This window comes from Lissotriton helveticus, chromosome 4_1 (assembly GCF_964261635.1).
Source record: "Lissotriton helveticus chromosome 4_1, aLisHel1.1, whole genome shotgun sequence".
Classification (NCBI taxonomy): Eukaryota; Metazoa; Chordata; class Amphibia; order Caudata; family Salamandridae; genus Lissotriton; species Lissotriton helveticus.
The window spans coordinates 583,080,927-583,100,324 of NC_136063.1; the positions used below are offsets into that span (position 1 = coordinate 583,080,927).

Below are 19,398 nucleotides of genomic sequence, written 5' to 3' on the forward strand. Positions count from 1 at the left end.
AATAAACCGAGGATTAGTACGTAGAATGACTCTGTCCGTCCTGAATTGCATAAAAGGATCTTGGATTAAGAGGGCCTGCAGCTCACTGACCCTTCTGGCAGAGGTCAAAGCTAGGAGGAGGGCCGTTTTCCATGAGATGAATTTGATCTCCGCTTTATGGATGGGTTCAAAGGGGTGCTTCATTAATTGGTGAAGGACCACATTGAGGTGCCACGACGGAGGGATCGGTCTTGGTCGTGGGAAGGACCTGAAAAGACCTTTAAGGAATTGTTTTATAAGTCTGTTTGCCCACAGGGATGGACCCGTAGAAGTCCTTGTGAATCGGGAGATCGCCGCTAGATGCACTTTGATGGATGCGTGTGCGAGGCCCGATTGCGCTAGATGCAGTAAGTATGGTAGCAGCTGCTGTGGAGTGATGCGGAAGGGGTGGAAGCCTTTAGCCACACACCAAGAGCAGAACTGCTTCCCTTTTAGTGAGTAGGTTTTATTAGTGCGGTCCGCTCTAGCTTTTGCAAGGACGACTCTGCACTCCTGCGGAATGTTTAGGTGGCTGAATTCGCGGTATTCAGGAGCCAAGCTGACAATTTTAGAGAGCTCAGATTCGGGTGAAGTACCTGTCCTTGGGACATTGTGAGCAGAGTTGGATGTTGATGCAGGCGAAGAGGTGGTCGGGCAGAGAGGCGATGAAGGTCCGTGAACCAGTGCTGCCTCGGCCAGAATGGAGCAATTAGAATCAGAGTGCAGGGTTCCGACTTCATCTTCCTGAGAACCCTGGGTATCAGTGGAAATGGCGGAAAGGCGTACGCAAATACGTTGCGCCATGCGATGGAAAATGCATTTCCGAGGGTTCCAGGGTGGTGATGCCTGCTTGCGAAGCTTGGGCATTTGGCGTTCTCTCTGGTAGCGAAGAGGTCTATTTGCGGGGTTCCCCATTCCGCGAAGATGTGTTCCAGCACCCCCGTGTCCAGCTCCCATTCGTGGGATGGAGACCCCTCTCTGCTCAGGGCGTCCGTCAAGACATTGTCCTTGCCCGGGACGTACTCCGCTTTCAGTGTAATCCCATGTTCCAGAAGCCAGTTCCAGACCTTTTGCGATTCTCGAGAAAGTGAGAGCGATCGCGTCCCCCCCTGTTTGTTCAGGTAGTGCATCGTCGTGGTGTTGTCTGTCCTGACGAGCACTGGGGAATTTCGAATGCGTGGTAGGAAAGCTTGAAGAGCTAGGAAGACCGTTCTTAACTCCAATAGATTGATGTGGAGCTTGGTTTCCGGTTTCGTCCACTTGCTGTTGATCTGGAGTTCCAGGAGGACCGCTCCCCAGCCTTCTAGGGATGCGTCCGTTGTTATGACGTGTGGTTCTGCAGGAAGCAGGAACGGCAGTCCCTGTGACAGGTGTTTGAGCGATCTCCACCACTGTAAGTGGTTGACCAAGGTTCGAGTGACTCGTATGCGGTCCTCCAATGATCCCGTAGCTTGTGTCCATTGTTTCGTCAGCTCCTCCTGGAGTGGGCGCATTTTGAGGCGGCAGTGGGGAATGAGCATGATACAGGAGGACATCATGCCGAGGAGGGACTTGAAGGTGCGGACCGGCAGAGTCTTCCGTGATGCCACTGACGTGGCCAGGGAGATGAGTTTGACTTTCCTCTCCTGAGAGGGGAAAGCTCTGACGCGTTCCGTGTCCAGAGTCGCTCCAAGAAATGTAATGATCTTGGTGGGTTCCAGTGCCGATTTCTCGTGGTTGAGGGTCAACCCTAGGCGGTGGAAAATATTCAGACAGGCGCTGGAGGATGTGGCTGCGGCGGTATCGGATTGTGCCTTTACCAGCCAGTCGTCCAGGTATGGGAAGACCTGGTGTCCTTGTTGACGAAAGAAGGCTGCCACAGGGGAGAGGCATTTGGTAAATATCCGTGGAGCCGATTTGAGGCCAAACGGAAGGACACGAAATTGGTAGTGTTGTCCAGCTACCGCAAACCTGAGGTACTTTCTGTGCCCTTTGAGGATAGGAATATGGTAGTAAGCGTCCTGCAGGTCTAAGGACGTCATGTAGTCCCCCTCCTCCAGGAGTCCCAGGATTTCCTGGAGTGTTACCATACGGAACGATTGTTTCTTTAGGAACACGTTGAGTGCCCTGAGGTCGAGGATTGGTCTCCACTTTTTCCCTTTCTTGTGGATCAGGAAGAAGTGGGAGTAGAAACATTTTCCTTTGTGGATTGGTGGAACTCTCTCTATCGCTCCCTTCCGTAGCATGGAAGAGATTTCCTGAAGAAGCAGTCGTAGGTGCCTGTGGGACCGATTGCGAGGTGGTGTTGTTGGGGGGATTGTGACAAATTCTAGAGAATGTCCAAATTGAATGAGCTGGAGCACCCACCGATCTGTTGTTATCATTTTCCAGTTGTTGAGGAAGTATGTGAGTTTCCCTCCAATTTTAAAAAAATGCAACGGTGGATGGACTGGCCTTTGACACGAGTCATTGACGGTTGCCAGCAGGTCTTCTCTGGTTCTTCCCCCTGTAGTTCGACTTGCCGTAGGAAGTCTGACGCCCTTGTTGGTTTTGTCGCGGTTGGTATTGCGGTTTAGATTGGTTGTACGAATAGGAAGACCTATTCTGGTAGGTGCCCCTATATGAAGATTGTCCTCTACCTCTGTTGCCACGAAAGGACTGGTTCCAGAATTGTAGTGTTCCAAGGGCCTTGGCCGTGTCCGTGTCCTTTTTAATGGTGGTTAGGGCCTCATCAATCTTTTCACCAAAAAGATGCTGGCCGTCGAAGGGCATATCTAGAATTTTCGTTTGCACTTCCTGGCGGAAAGAGGTGGCTTTGAGCCAGCCTTGTCGTCTGAGTACAGCGGCTCCTGCCAGTTGCCTGAAGCCAGTCATGGCTACATCCATTGCGCAGTCTATGAGCTCGGAGGCAGATGTTTGGCCTTCCAAGAGAAGCGAATGAGCCTCCTCCTTTAAATCCTCTGGCAGATTAGACAGGTAGGGTGCAATATCCGCCCAGAGTTGTCGATTGTAGCGGCCCAGTAGTGCTATGGAATTTGCGACTTTCACCGTCATGGCCGACGTGGTGGAGAAGCGTTTGCCAATAGTATCCAGTTTTCTGCCTTCTTTGTCGGGTGGCGTTGACAGAGGCGATGCTGGGTTGCGTGAGTTTTTCTGTGCCGCTTGGGTTACCACAGAGTCTGCCTTGGGGTGACCTGTGAGGCATGCTGGCGCCGATGAGGTTGCTTTATATTTTTTATCGAGCCTGGGTACCACAACTGGGATTGAAGCTGGCGTTTGCATCAGTTGTTTACCTTGTTTCCAGATAAAGTCAATGATGGGGATTGACCTGGTTGTCTTTTTAGTAGGCTCCTTGAAGTCGTAAAGGAAGCACTCAGTTTCCTGAGTTTCCATAGACATATGGAAACCTTTGGCAGCTCGCTCTACAAGATTATGGAACCCACCAATGTCTGCGGGTGGCGATTCCGAAGACTGTGGTTCTGGGGAGGCCGGAGAATGTGCGACATAGTCCTGGTCTACATCTGGGTCTGACTCATCGTCACGGACCTCGCCCTCTTCCTGATCTCTCTCCTCGTCCTCAGACGAGTGGATTGCTTGTATTGGCTCCTGGTCTCTACTAAGCACCAGTGGTGGCGGCTTGTGTCGAGACAAAGGAGTGGGTATCTGTGCAGCTGGAGGTGTAGGCGTAGTGGGTTTCTCTGGAAACCGCTGCTTGTAGTCCGTGATTAAGAATTGCAGGTCAGATACAATGGATGCTGGTAGGTGTAACCTGTGTGTGCACCTGAGCATGGACTGATTGCTCTATATGCTCCTCCTCCTCCGGTTTTTCGTCTGTGCTTTGGCACTTGAGCACCAAGTCTGATGGGCTAGTGGCTTGTGTGCATAACTCTTCCTCTGACTCTTCACCTTGTAGTAGGCAGGCGGGAGGCAGTTGTTGCACTTTACTGGCCGACGTCAGGACTGGCGTGATTTTAAGGGTGATATGGGATGTCTGAGGCGGCAAGGTGTCCATTGCGTGCGACAGCAGCTCAGACTCCTTCCATGTTCCTGTGGTCGTCGACGCCTGAGTCGACGGTGCCGTCGTTGGAATTACCTTAGTCGACGGTAATTTACCCGTTGTCGACTGTGTCTCCGTCGACGGTGTCCTCGTCGACGCGCCCTTCGTCGACGGCAATTTCTCCGCCGTCGACGGTTTCCCCGTCGTCGACGGGATGCCCTTCGTCGACGAGATAGTCTTCGTCGACGGTAAGGTCTTCGTCGACGTCGGCCTCGTTGTCGACGGTAAGATCTTCGTCGTCGATGAAGTGACTGGAATGGTCGACGGCATTGGCCTACTCGCCGACGATGAAGGCGTCGTCCTCGTCGTCGAGGAGGTGGCCGACGATGCTGTCGTCGTCGACACTGTCGTCGTCGACGTTGAAGCAGTTTTTAGCGCTGAAGAGATCGTCGACGCTGTCGTCGTCATCAAGGACAGCGGCTGCTTCCTGGTGACAGGAAGATCCTTGCCAGACACAGAGGCTTTGCCCTCTGAGGACTTCTTAAGAGTCTTCTTAGGAGGGGTGTCTGAGGGGCTAGGGGAAGTAACGCTTGGCCTCTTCAAGGAAAATTGTGAAGTACCAGAAATACTCTCACCGTCTTCTGACACCAAGTCGTCTCTGTTCTTCAGCCTGTTGAGCCAGAGAAGTAGGCGCCCTTCCCGGTCCTTGAGGGTCTTGTTGGAGAAGGTCCTACATATTTTGCAGTCCTTGGGTTGATGGTGAGGGTAGAGGCAATATAAACAGGTTTCATGTTTGTCCTCCACATGGAGCCTTTTCTTTCCACAAGAGGAACAGGCTCTAAAGAGACCCTTTTTCTGGCTATCAGCCATAATATAAGTAGTTGAGAAAATTTGTTTTTTTGAAGTAAGATTCCTGAGGAGAACTCAGGTGGAGACTCCCTTGCACAACGTGCGGTAGAAAATCTGAGAGACTTGGGCTCCTGACAGGAAGGTTCTAGAAGGAGGTGGTAGCTGAATTGTTGGTTTCTTTACTTTGGTCCTTTTTACAAAAGGACACAGATAGGCCACTAGGGTGGGACCCTTGGGCCTACTCTGTTTTGGTCCTTTTTACATAAGGACGTGGATAGGACACTAAGGTGAGATCCTTAGGCCTATTCTTTTCTATGTATGTCTCTAGGACATTACTTTTTTATATACCGGAGGCTCCCGTCTCGACGACGGGGAATGATTCAGGCATGTGAATCTATGAAAGAGACCCAAATACTGGATAACAGTAATAACATCACTTTCTTAGATATAGAACTCTTTATAGACAATGGGAAATTGTGCAGTCGTATGTATAGAAAACCAACCAGCTGTAATGCTATACTGCACGCTAAAAGTTGCCACCCCAACAGTCAGAAGAACGCCATCCCCTATGGAGAGATGGTTAGGGCGAGGCGAAACTGTACTAATGAGACAGATTTTGAAGACGACCTTGTAGACCTCTCAAGGAGATTTATGAAGCGAGGTTATCAAAGTAAAGTAGTGAAAAAAGCAATTGAGAGGGCGAGGAAACTAAAAAGGAGTAAAACGTTAAGTAGTAAATCGAGCAGTAAAACTACTGGGCAAACCAGACTGAGATTGATTACATACTATAGCTCTGGTAGTGCTCACCTGTTTAACATTTTGAAAAAGCACTGGTATCTACTTAGTATGGACAAAGATCTTTTTCCATACGTTGGTAATACACCAGGTGTGACATTTAGAAAACGACGCACTATTTCTAATTATATCCGCCCAAGTTACCCTGTTAAAATGACAGAACCGGACTGGCTTACGACTAGTACAAGAGAATTCCACAAATGTGGCAAGTGCAGCTCGTGCAGATGGGCAGTAAAGAAAGTTAAGACTTTTGATTACAACAATACAGGAGAATATGTTATTGACCATTTCATTAACTGTGATACCACATATGGGGTTTATGTAATTGTGTGCACCTGCAAAAAGATCTACGTGAGTAGCACAATAAGGAGACTGAAAGAAAGAATGGTGGAGCACTTTAGGGCGATAAAGACAGGAGACACACGCTACCCGGTAGCATCACATTTGGTAAGGAACCATGAAGAGAAAGACAAACACATATTTAGCTACCATGGTATTGATCATGTCAAAAGAGACCCTAGAGGTGGTAACAGAATGATACAATTACGACGTAGAGAAGTTATGTGGCTGATGAAACTTAAAGCTGTTGAACTTGGCTTAAACATTGATCACGAATTTGAGTACTATTTAGGCAAAGAGTAAATTGAGCTTTCTGATATATGTTTGAGACTGCAAACAATGTATGTGATCGTATTCCCTGCTATCCTGCTTGTACCCCCCCTCTCTAACCTCCCCACTAGAATAATAACCTTAATTATAATTTATTCAATTAATATACTGGTCAACGCCCCCAATCACTAGCTACAACAGGTGGCATTTGAGTTTAGAATATACTAGTGAAAATGACAGCTAATGATAAATAGTAGTGAGTGAGTACTACTAGATTTAGACCGCTCATTACTAGATAATAAGGTACTATTCTTTATGGATATTACACCAATAATACACTAGAGAGTGAAATATTAGACTATGGATATTTAATAGACGTTATAATAAGTAGTTGTATTCATATACAAACCACATTAGATAACGAGAATATATATAATGGTATTGGATTAACGAAAATATAAATTTCTTGAGGACAAAAATAACTGAGAAATATTTGAAATCTCAGCCCAATCCAAAATGACTGAACCTCAGTCCGTCGAGTGCACGAATACAGAGTATAATAAGAAGGATGTATATAGTATTTAAATTTAGTTGTTCGGTAAAGATAAATCTAGAGAAATTTATTGCGAAAATTAGGACTTTTCATATGTACTGATAGTACCGGAACAAACAAAATACTAGGTAAAGATTGCGCCCGCAATCAAAGATTACAAAAAGCCATTACAAGATGGCGACGGCGTAGCACGCGAGGATTAACTGAGGCGAGTTTGAGATATACGGTGAGCGGATAAGGCAACTTATCGATGTACTGCGATACGATCGATATCTAGTGATTTATAAATACTAAGTTTGGCTATATTTAATTTACAGGATCATCGACCATGATTGCCATTAACTGAATATAATTGCGATAAGACGAAAATTGCAGGTAACATTTGAGATTGGTAGCTTAAAATAGTTAATGATTAATTCCTGAATTTAAAACGCTAATCAATAAGGCTAATAGTAAAACTAGACCAGTGGGAATATGGATGAGAATACTGATAACTTTATTAAATGTATTACTCTAGAATATCGAGTACAGTCAAGGGACACTGAAAAATAACAGCTATAATATGAAAATCGTGCTACAGAACTATACATTTCCAAATACGAGGAGAGCTAGGTAAGGTATCTAGCACGTTGTAAAATGTTAGAACGATAATTGAATGAATGGGCTGTGGCTCATGATAGGGGGTGTGTTGTTTGCTTTTACAGCTAAAACGCTGAATTGGAATTAGTGGATAGGACCTTACATTTCAACTAGACCTTATATTGATAGGTTGAGCAGATAATACGTCAGCTACCGTGGTATATCTGGGTCCTGCCCACCTGGCAACTCTATAGGTATTAAATTCACTATGGTGATTTTGGTTTCATACTTGGCATTAGGGTCTATAATGATGTCTTTACTATACCCCGCAATAACTCGGTGGTCTTCTTAAAGACAAGAATAGCTTATTATTGTTTGATACATCGATTGTATTTAGGTTACAACTATGATTATTGTAAATTGTTTACAGCCCTGAAGAAGTCTGCATGTCAAAGACTGACTAAGACGAAACACGTGTTGGCTGTTCTGTTGAAATTTAATTTGGAAGAAGAGAAGATAAAGAATAAAGGAAAGATAACTAGAAGAAGGACAATTTAATTGTGGACTGTAATTGACTATTTTGAGTGCTTGGTGGATCAAATTGTTATTTGGTCGAACTAACCCCGAGTGGTTTTGTTTTGAGTCAAGGCAACAGGCTCGTATCTACCTTGAGCACCAACTTACTTTGCTAACTACGTTTCCTAAACTTGCTGTGCGCTCCTTGAAACTGTTGTCAATTTGGTGTTGTATGTTTATCCAAGTATTTTCAAATTGGTTCATGGAGGGACCCGCGAGTAGATACTATAGGTCTGAAAGGAAGTTTTTTTAAGTTCTTGTGAATTTTAGATATCATATAGAATGTAGGAGATCTTGGGTCTGTATGAAGAAGGTATTTCTTGTCCCTTTTAGTGATAGTACCTCTTTGCGAGGCTGTGTCCAAAAGATTTTTCAAAACTAGAGCAAATTTCCTATTAGGGATAATTTGGAGTCTCATGTAAGTAGTGGCATTGTGTACATGTTCTTGTACACTTTGAAGATAAAAAGTAGCATCCATTATTACCAACGCTCCTCCTTTATCTGCCAACGTGCATTTGATGGTGGTGTTATTGGCAATTTTCGCTAAGATGCCTCTTTCTTCCATGGTTAGGTTCTGATGTTTTGACTTGTGCTTGTGTAAGCTGGGCAACTGTTGTTTAACGATATGTTGGAACAAATGAAGTGCCTTTCCTTAGAACCTCCTTCTCTAAATTGTTTAGCGGATATGAGGAAATGTTGATAACCAAGTCTTCCTCACTCATGTTTTCTAACTTCTGGTGATTCGCTTCTGAGATGTTGGAGCGTCACTGGGCTCCTGACTTATGCTTGGCCCTCATGATGCGTCGTTTTGTAATGGACCTTGTCCTAAAAAAGAAGATCCTCGTGGGATGGTAGAAGCTACTATGAGACGTTGATGCTGGAGTATCACCCCTCTCCCTTATCGGTGCTGTGTCACTGCCAGATGAGGTAGTCTCCGTATCCGATGTTTTGAGCGATGGTCTGTTTTTGCTGCATTTAGCATATTCTTCGGCCCAAGTTTAAACCTATCCTAGTTTATACTCTATGATGTCACGTTTGTATTTTTTGATCTTCCGTTCATTAATCTCCTGTGTGTTTTTCTCTAATTACTCGTTGATATCTTTTAGTGCTTCTGACCACTGTTACGCTGACATTTATGTGGACAGTTCTTGTTTTAATTGATCAATTTCCCCCCTAAGATCCTCAATCAATTTTGCAAATGTTTCTACGATAAGCAGGATTAGATCACTTGTTTAGGATCGTATACCATCTTTTTATAGCTTAGGACTTCACCTCATTTACTCGATCACTCCCTTTTACCAGCATGGGGACCTCATGGTAGAAGTCACCAGTTTTCTGATTGCTAACAGTCTGTCTAGCAATCATTAATTTCATAACTAAAGCATGTCTCATTACGCTAGCTTTGGGATAACCCCCTTTTTCTCTTCATTTCCACCATTTTCATCACACCTGTGGTCTACGTTGAATAAAGCCAGCAGTGTTGTGCATGTTGACAATCTGCACAATCTCCAATCACAGTTATCAACATATATTTTTGGTTAACCCACTGATGGTAACCCAGCCATTTTCCGTGCTTCACTTTTACATATTTTGAACAGTTCCCCTGACGGAGGGTCCATTGAGCGCAAAATGCATTGGGTTTGACAATTGGGACCCCAACTTTCATGCATACTATGCAATACAATTTTGGTTTATGGAACTAACAAGAGAAATACTTGTCCAGTAAATTAATTTATGAGAAAGAAAAAATAAATTCAATTAACTGATCACACAGTGTCAGAAGTGTTTTGAAATGGGATCACTCCACTTTATCTGGAGACAAGTAGCTGTGCGTCTTCCCTGGGGGGACGCTTTTCATAATTGACTAATACGCTCATGGACCAGAGAGCGATACCCGAGCTGCACTTATTGAAACTTATTGTTGAACATCCGGTGTGCATGTACCACCCTCCATAATAACATCATATATTCGTCACACATCCAATTATCATTATTATACGGAGGACTAAAATTATGAAGATGATGGTAGTGAAACATTTTAATTATCTTTTCAAAATGCTACCTTACTCTTGCTGAAGATGGTGCAACAGGACTTCACAAATAAAACCTATGACGGGGACACTTCAAACACATTTCTCTCTACATAAGGAACAGCCAAGTTATTCAGCGATTTACCTGATTGTAGAAGTTCAAGTTTGTCTTTTCTCTGTGACATCAAATCTCCAACAAAGCAGACACCACCTTTGGCTAACAAAGCGCTGCAAGCTTGAATGCTGGCAGTTCCAGTCCCATGTTCATCTTTAGTTACCGTGGCAAATATTTCACAAGATGGTAGGTGACGTATCCCTCGTGGCACAAGAGAAATGCTATAATTCAACAGCCTAAAAGAAAACCAAATTTATTGTAACTTGTTTTTAGAGATTTCAAAATACACATCTCCTTACTAAGTTTAACCTAATGTGCTTATTTTTTATCTAGATGTCAGTGTGGGTAGTAAAGGAGCGGTAGCGTTGTGATAAAAGTGGTATTTTATATGGTGTGGTTATGAAACCTCACTGTGTAATACACTCATGATACTGTCTTTGGTCTAGTAAGGCTTGTTTATAAACCTTTCATCTCAACTCTGGGTAGTGGTCGCTTCAAGCAGTCTTGTTTAAACAGAGGAACAAGTGTAAAGCATTTAAAATTACCAAAACAACAAAATAAAGTTACAACACAAAAGAACTCTGACAACAATTTGTAAAATTAGATCTTGTGAATTTTTAGACACCAAAATGAACAAAATTCACTAAAGAGTTTTGGAGATATATATATTTAACTAAAATGTAAGCTGCTGCTTTTCACTCAGATTATTAACATGCATTGGCAAATGATGTGGTTAACAGAAACTTTGTAAAACTTTAGTAAAGTTGTGTTCCGCTGCTCCATCCCACTTTGGGCAACCAACTCGGCAGGGAGATGGTCAAAGGGGCCAGTAAGGATTTGTAACACAGTTACCTTGTCACTAAAGCAGTCTCAAGTCCAGTTCCAAGCTCTATGGGTGAACCTACATAGATTTCAATGATGCAAGGGACACAGGATGCTGAAGATGCTGAGGATGTTGTGCGGTCGACAGAGGGCTTTCTGGGGCTGCTCCTCGGCCCAGTCGTGGTTAGGCGACTTTGGCCATAGGGGTCGATGTCCCTCGAGGTCCTCCTTGATTCAGCAAAAGTCCGGTTGATACTGGACTATCTCCAGTCACAGCAAAACTAGCGGTTCCCTTTGGTGAACGCTAGTGTCCATCTTGGGTGAGCAAAGAGCACTCTGATGACTCTCCCAGTTCCAGCATACTCGGATGAAACTTTTTAGTGTTAGGACTCGGTCCACCAGACTACACATCAGCGGTCAGTGGTGGTGAAGCCATGTCAGGAGCATCCCAGAAGTATGACAATCTATCCCGCACGATTCTCACCCCATCTATATTTACAAACTTTCATATCGAACACATACAGCACCATGTACATCACCTTAATGAGCAGCCCCCACCCAAGCATTCGAACTAGTCAAACCCTGTCCCTCCCGTAAGGGTCAACGCATTCTGATTGTTATCTTCCTCACTTTCAACTGACATGCAAATCAAGTAGGCTTGATATTGGCCCCCTATTATTACGCGGTATATTGCGTATCAGCATGAGAGCATTATAGGTGTCTGGCTGAGTGTTGCAATAGGACATGTCAGTGTGCCATTCCAACATCATCGGCAAAGGGCCCTTCATCCATCGCATAGCGATTCTCCGCCTCACCAATAAGAGGCCCAAAGCCACCTGCCATCGAGACGTCTTGGCATACCACAATCATATCCCAGTAAAGCTACCAGTGGTGTCTCTGGCAGCGGGACAGCCACAATATCTTGCAACACTTCAAAAACTGCAGTCCAAAAATGATGAACCCCAGGACAGAAGCAAGCCAGGTGTGCAAAGATAGCGCCCTCAACTCCACATCTCAAGCAGCAATCATCATCCGTTAGCCCATATCTAAGTAGTTTCATGGGGTGTAGTATACTCGCTTAAGGTATTTAAAGAGAACCAAGCGGTGCCGCCCTTTCTACGAAAATGGTTTTTGTTACCAAACAGCAATATGTCCACTGTTTTGTTGTATGTCGTTTTAGATTCCGAATGAATTTTCCCGATTCATGGCCTTATATAGGTACAATTTGCATTGCCCTTATATAGGCATAGAAATCCAGCCCTTATTTAGGCATAGCCCATGCTACCCACATACAGGCATGGTTACTTCCATCCGTTCATCTACGTCACAACGAGTTCTAGGAAAACCAGACTCTTAAGCTGTTAAGGACTTCCCCTTGCCTGGATATTGATTTCTCCAAGAACTCATTATTATGCATGAACAACTATTCCTTAGGGGCTCATTCATGACGTTTATATGCCCGACTTTACGTCAAAACTGGCATTCCTAAACATCTTCAAGGTAGAAATATACCTTCACTTGCTATGGCAAAGCACGGTGTGGTTCGGTGCAGTTCGACTACCTACTTGCCCGACGCAGCTCGCTACAGCAAGTGCTGAAGGAAGCCGACTCTCCAGCTGACGCACTGACAAGGAGCTGACATCCTCCTGCCGAGAATCCAGCTCCAGTGTTTCTGACTCCCTTTGCGGGGTGTTGGGAAATCGAGTCCCGAGACAGAGATACCATCCTCTTTCATTCTAAAGGTATGGAGCTGATTAGAACCTAGAGAAACCTTTGGCAAATTCTTGGCAAAACTAAAACTTATGCTAAGCAGCACTTACTTCTTCCCTGGTACTAGCCCTAGGTTAGGTACAATGGGGTAGGTGTATTTTAGAAGCACCAGTTGAGTATTTTAGCCTGTGTTATTTATGTATGTATTTTTATATATGTCATAGCAACAGACAATGCTAATACAGTAATATGTTATATTACTGTTTGCGCTGTACGCATTATAATTTGCATTCTGTCTAACGATTGTAGCAGTTCACCTCTCCTGCACGAGAAAGAAGACTGTTCAATAAACCCTTTTATTGAAAACGCCAGTCTCACTATTTCTCTGCAACTCTGTAGAAACGAAGTATGCACGATTGACTGAGTGAAATAGTTATCTATTGTTTCCACGACTCTGAAGATATTTGTTCCAGTCCTACGGAAACAAAGTTGTCATGTTTATGCGGTTGTCAGAAACTAATCCCTTCTTGTTTATTCGAGAAAGTTTCTAGTGACCTCTGAGTTAGTCGGCACACACAATTAAGTTTAATATGCTCGATAGAGACATACTGACCTCAGTCTTATGTCAAATCTATAGTGTATATTATTCCAATGCGTAGAGCCTATTGGGAATATAGGAACTACACTACATGGAGCCCAACGGTTTGATAAGGCACTAATTTAACGCTAGATACTGAAGTAACTCAGTCGTGCTTTTCTCAGAGACCCCATACTCATAATAATCCAATAGACGTCTGGAGTGGGTAAAGGATAATATCCGCCATAGCTGAGTAGGACGAAAATCCTATGTATTAGCTTTTTGGTTTGTTCAACGTTGAAGGATACAGTGTTCCAAAATATTGTGCACCTTATCTTTGTTTCCTTGAAACTTGCTCTGCAAACTTTCAGTCAACAAAATGCCGGATAGCAACAACACCAAAAATGGTGGATCTGCGGCTGATTCAGTCAATCCAGCCCTTAACTTTTCAGGTTTCCAAGAAACCGACGTGGATGCTATAGCAATACCTCTAAATTTAAGTAAAGACATCACTATAAAATGTATAAAACCTGGTCTATCATCGAGAGGTGGTAGGGCAGTTTTAAAAAACCCAGAAACCGGTCCTCGGAAGCTTGTTTCCGGTCCAGGGAAGGCATGGCTTGGCATTTCGGGCTGGACTGTTCCCATGAGGCACAGGGTCAGACTGATTTGCATATGGCCATGTCTGAACTGGGGTGGCAGAGTGGGCTAAAGAACGGTAATGGATTAAACCCAGATCTGTTGACTGGGTGTGAGTGTTTGATTGGTTCAGATGCTCCGTCCATCACCACCCCCTTTTGTACCACTTTGTTCGCCATAAGTTGGCAGGGTATGCGCAGACGTGAGTCCCTTGCTCACTTTGCCACTGGATTCAAGCAAGCCGGGCTGAAGACGGCTGAAATGCCAGAAACTGGTCCTCGGAAGCTTGTTTCCGGTCCAGGGAAGGCATGGATTGGCAGTTTGAGCTGGACTGTTCCCATGAGGCACAGGGTCAGACTGATTTGCATATGGCCATGTCTGAACTGGGGTGGCAGAGTGGGCTAAAGAACGGTAATGGATTAAACCCAGATCTGTTGACTGGGTGTGAGTGTTTGATTGGTTCAGATACTCCGTCCACACCACCCCCTTTTGTACCAGTTTTTGTGTTAGAGGCACATGAATATCACCAGACAGAGGTATTCTATTCATGGATAGTCTTCCCTGAAGCAAATCCAGTAACACATGTGTTTCACTTCTACAAAGAAGATGAACCACCAGAGGAATAGATTCCTTTCGAGGATATTGAAATTCTACTCACATACCAGGAGCATGAGCTCTGGTTTAAAGGCGCCCTAAAACATTTCAATCACATTACCAGGCTCGGTCCACTAGGTAGACCAGGAGCCACATGGCTGGGTTTAACTTGCTATACACCACAACCTGACATTAATTACATGACAGATGTGGCATTATTAGCTCAACTCAAAGAGAGTCAATATGTCATGGGACTCTTACAGTCCAGCCTGCAATACTGTTTCCACAACATACCCCTCACCAGAGGAATACATTGAAAATAAAACTACAGACTCTACACTCAGTCATTAGTAAATTACCTGCAAAACGGGAACAAATTCCATTCTGGATAGCTCAAAAATTACTCAGATCGAAGCGGTATTTCCTAATACTACCACTCATGAGAAACACGGGATTTTAACAATATGCTTACCAATGGGGATCACACCACATCTGGAGACCTGCAACACTTGGGGTACAGTCTTCGCTGCTATCTACACTAAAACACATGGTTTTCCATCTATGGCGGTAATACTTGATGTCCTGAAACAGATTAAAAATGATTACGGGGCAGAGCCTGCCTTAAATTTAGGTATGAAACTACTAAACGATTTCAAACAGGTCTCAGCAATAACATTAGCTAATATTAAGGAGAAGCAGCATCAGTGGCGATCCGCCAAAAATGAAGGGAATTTGATGTAACTGAGCAACCACAAGAACTGGCCAGAATAATTGAAAAATCCTATGAAGAATTAGGCAGAGACAGTCTGGGTGGGAAACCAGTGAAACCCCAGCTGTCTGAAAGTCCTGAAAAGGTCTTTACTAAAAACACTCCTACTCCTTCTAAAAAGAAGTGGGAAAATAGCAAACAAACTTTTAGAGAGAAGCGTTCTCATTTCCGAGGTAGGTCTCCTCAAAAGGAGCCCTCTGAAAGGAGGTATAACCTCAGGAATAGGGATAATTTGAGAAAACCTGATAGATATCAAGATACTGATACAGGTTTCTCTCGTACCTTTCAGACTTCATCACAGAAATCCGAAAGAAGAGGATGGTTAGAAAACAAGGAAGATCGCGTGAAGTCCAAAGACGAACAACACGTTTAGAAAAACAGGTAGCAGGTCTAAAAATCAGACATGCCGAGAATCTTGAGGACGCAACTCAAGGACGGAGAATGGGCCCAGACAATGTTGGACAGTGCAGCAGAAGTCACAATAGCTTGCCAGAACCTGAAGGGTCTTCTGGAGAAAGTGGACTTGAATGAGTTCATTTAAGTTGAAACTGTGGATACCAGGGTTAGATCTCCACATAGGTTATATGAAATAACTCTCTAGATGGAGGGAGACATAGTGAAAGCACTCTTTTGGGAGAGGCTTTGTAAGGGTTATGACATACTTCTAGCTGAAAAAAACTGCCCACCACAATTTTCAGGGAGTGCCCACATGGCGAAGACATCACTATAAACTGCTTGTATGTGTGATGCCCTGCACTCCTTGAATGTCTAAATACATTTTTATCTAGTGCTCACTCCTTCATCTACACTTAAATGCGGTGCTGCCACTCAAACCGACTGGCTCCTGTCGGTACAAAATTACCAAAACAAACAAAATGCTGTTTGAGAGTAGCGCACTTTTCACTTGCCCCGCAGGTGCTTCTTATATAATATGTTCAAGATCACTGTACAATTTTATACATAACTTTCAATAACAATACAACCAAAAGATCAAATAAATCATGAGACGTAAACACTTTCAAATAAAACGTTCCATGTTTCTCTTTTCAGACGTTGTCCTTAGTAGGTATCCTGCTGTGCTGCACAATGAACAACATTACATCATGTTTCCATTTTCTTCTCAGAATGTTGCATTATCTGTCCCAATGCATTTCGGTATAAAAATACCTTCTTCAGGGGAATGCTGCAATTAAACCAGCAGAAACTGAGTATGTATCTTTTATCATTAAATCTACAGGGATACAGTAAACCATCACCTTGGTTTTGATTCGGTATATTAATTATTAGTTAAAAAATGAATCAACTGTGTTAAAAGAGTGTCCCAACACATGCTTCTATAACCTCAATCGAAAAGTGTACCTCAGTGCCACCTTTAACCCTATGTGATTGCCAACCATGTGCCTACTAACCTGTGTGCTGCTATGCACCTAAGAGCAAACATAGATATATATCAGCTCTCTGCATGTTATAATCTTGTTGTGCCATATCACTTGGTAATCACTATCTAAATCCTACCTGAACTTCCTCTTGTAATGCTCTGCTACTACCAAAGTCGCGCTGCTGCACCCGAGGGTCACAGTCACAGTGTAAGCATAAGTAACAAATTCAGTATCCACTACGAACCTCCTCACAATCATGAATAGTTATGAACTGTCTCACTCGTACCTTATGTCCACTGTGTAGTCCGCCTCTCACTGTGTTGAAAAAGTCGGTATATCTATCAGTGCTAAGCCCTGCCCACTTACGGTACTAGAAAAAAATATAAATAAATGTTATCTATGCATGTCCATCCAATGATTCTAAAGAAGAGAGTTACTCCGATATGCTCGCTTCTGCCTCGGAACCTTCCTCTTTGCTTGGTAATCCAACAGCGCTACTTGCTCAAACCACTCTGTTCCTCCTTCCTCATACCGCGCCTTCCTTAACTCGCGTGTGACGTTATTTTCAACGTAACAGAAAACGGACTATCGTTTTCCGAGATGCCGCCATCTTAAGATAGTAAACACCACGGCTATTTTGATGCTGACATTATAGTGTGAAACCGCCTTCTTGGAATGGTTATAAAACAAATAGAGAAGCCTGTAGCCACTACACAAATAAACACTGTTGCCAAACCTACTGTCTCCAAATAGCTACCACGTGCCCCTACATGATATCAACTTCTCTAATTCTAATGTAAATAATGTTATGTGATACCATTATTAACACAATGCTTTAACAAGCCTCTGGTGGTGACATGTATCAAGGTTATGTCTGCCAAACACTCATCTGTTCTTATCTTACATCCTTATTGATTCATTTTAAAACGAATATAAACCCCAATTATGGAGTTATGGAAGAACCTGATAATAAACAATTACATTGATTCAATTAACACACTTTCATAAAAAACATAACATTTCCAATTTATCATTCAGACCACATGGTTCTAGCGTATTCAAATGGCGAATCCAGTATGTTTCTCTTTGAGACAATTGACGGTTGACATCAGCATGTAACATTTCATCAATTTTTTCCAACACAGTAAATCGTAATTGTGGGATAGAATGTTGTCTGTCCTTCCAGTGTACTGCCAAGTTCGATTTTAAGTTGCAGTTTCTAATCATGCTCTTATGTTCCGTAATGCGAACTTTCACCTTTCTAGTGGTTTTGCCCACATACACCAGCCCACAGGGGCATTTTATGGCATACACTACCATATGTGCATTACAATCCGCTATGTGTCTCAACTTAATTTGTCTGCCTGTGTGTGGGTGTGGAAACACATCCCCTACTATGACATTACCACAATGGCTACAATTGTGACATTTTACCATTCATCGTAATTGTGCCCCAACAACATCCACTCAACTGCTTAGGGTGCTGGACTATCAGAAACTTGTATGTTTGTTCATTTATCCACCCCATGTCCTTCGCTCTGTCAAGAATGGATGCCAAAGTTGTTTGAAATCGAGCTGTGGGGTCTGTGTCTAATTTGATATATGTGTTTTCATCCATTACATGCTGGTCAACCTTAGACTTGTAATATGAGTTGTTGAGAACCACAAGGGCTCCCCTTTGTCTGCCGGCACTATTTTGAGTGCGTCATTGTTGGCCAATCTGTTCAATGTGATTCTTTCAATTTTGGTCAGGTTGCTTCTATTTTTACAAATGTTGGAAAGGCTAGCTAGATCTTTTTTTACCAAAGTTTCAAATAGATCCAATGTCTTATGCGAGAACGGTGCTAGTTTCTGATAGTCCAGCACCCTAAGAGACCACATATTTATATGGTGCCGAAAATGCACAAGAACCCAGTAGATCCCCCGTTCAGGCCCATCGTGGCCAGATGCGGGTCACTGCATGAGCCTCTAGGCAAATACCTAGATCACTTTCTGCAGCCATTGGTCCAAGCATGGACCACGTACATACAGGACACGACAGATTGTTTGAAGCGCATTAATGAAGTCAATATTTTACCGGGAGACCAGATTTGGTTATGTACCATTGACATTCCGGCATTATACACCTCCATTCCACATCAGGAGGGAATAGAAGCAGTTGAGTGGATGTTGTTGACGCACAATTACGATGAAGGTACTAATGTTTTTCTTATAGAACTATTACACTTTTGTTTGTATCATGGTTATTTTTGCTGGCAGAATACTTTTTATTTACAAAGAACTGGAACCTCTATGGGTTTTACCGGGGTACCAACTTTTGCCACTATTTTCATGGCCAGATTTGAGGAGACTAATATACTGCAGCATGACCAATGGGCTGAACCTTTGAAATTATACGTCAGGTATATTGACGATATTCTCGTAGTATGGAAGGGCCCGCATGATTTGTTAGTCAATCTTTTGAGCACACTCAACGATTGCCATGATCAGATTAAAATCACATACTCAATTGATGCCACCACCATGAACTATTTGGACATTCTGATAGAGAAACAGGGCAACACATTGAACACAGGGGTGTACAAGAAGGCCACTGATCGCAACAGTGCATTACACAATCACAGTTTTCACACTATGTCACTCAAGAATCATTTACCATTTTCTCAGTTTCTAAGGGTACGCAGAATATGTTCAGAGGAGTCGCAGGGATTCCGTGAGATGGAAATTCTGGCTCAAGCGTACAAAGACAGAGGTTACCCAAAGGAAATTTTGGAGGCAGCTAAGCAAAAAGCAAGTGTCGTGGATAGA

General features: G+C 43.5%; 1 protein-coding gene across 2 annotated transcripts in view; it reads right to left on the minus strand.

Moving 5' to 3' along the window:
• MCMDC2 (minichromosome maintenance domain containing 2) overlaps positions 1-19,398 on the minus strand; it is a 1,264,730-nt gene that overhangs the window by 473,088 nt on the left and 772,244 nt on the right. For both annotated transcript variants that reach the window (XM_078687209.1, XM_078687210.1), the window contains one exon: positions 10,131-10,336. In XM_078687209.1, the coding sequence (XP_078543335.1) occupies positions 10,131-10,336 (206 nt within the window). The remainder of the gene's footprint in view (positions 1-10,130; positions 10,337-19,398) is intronic.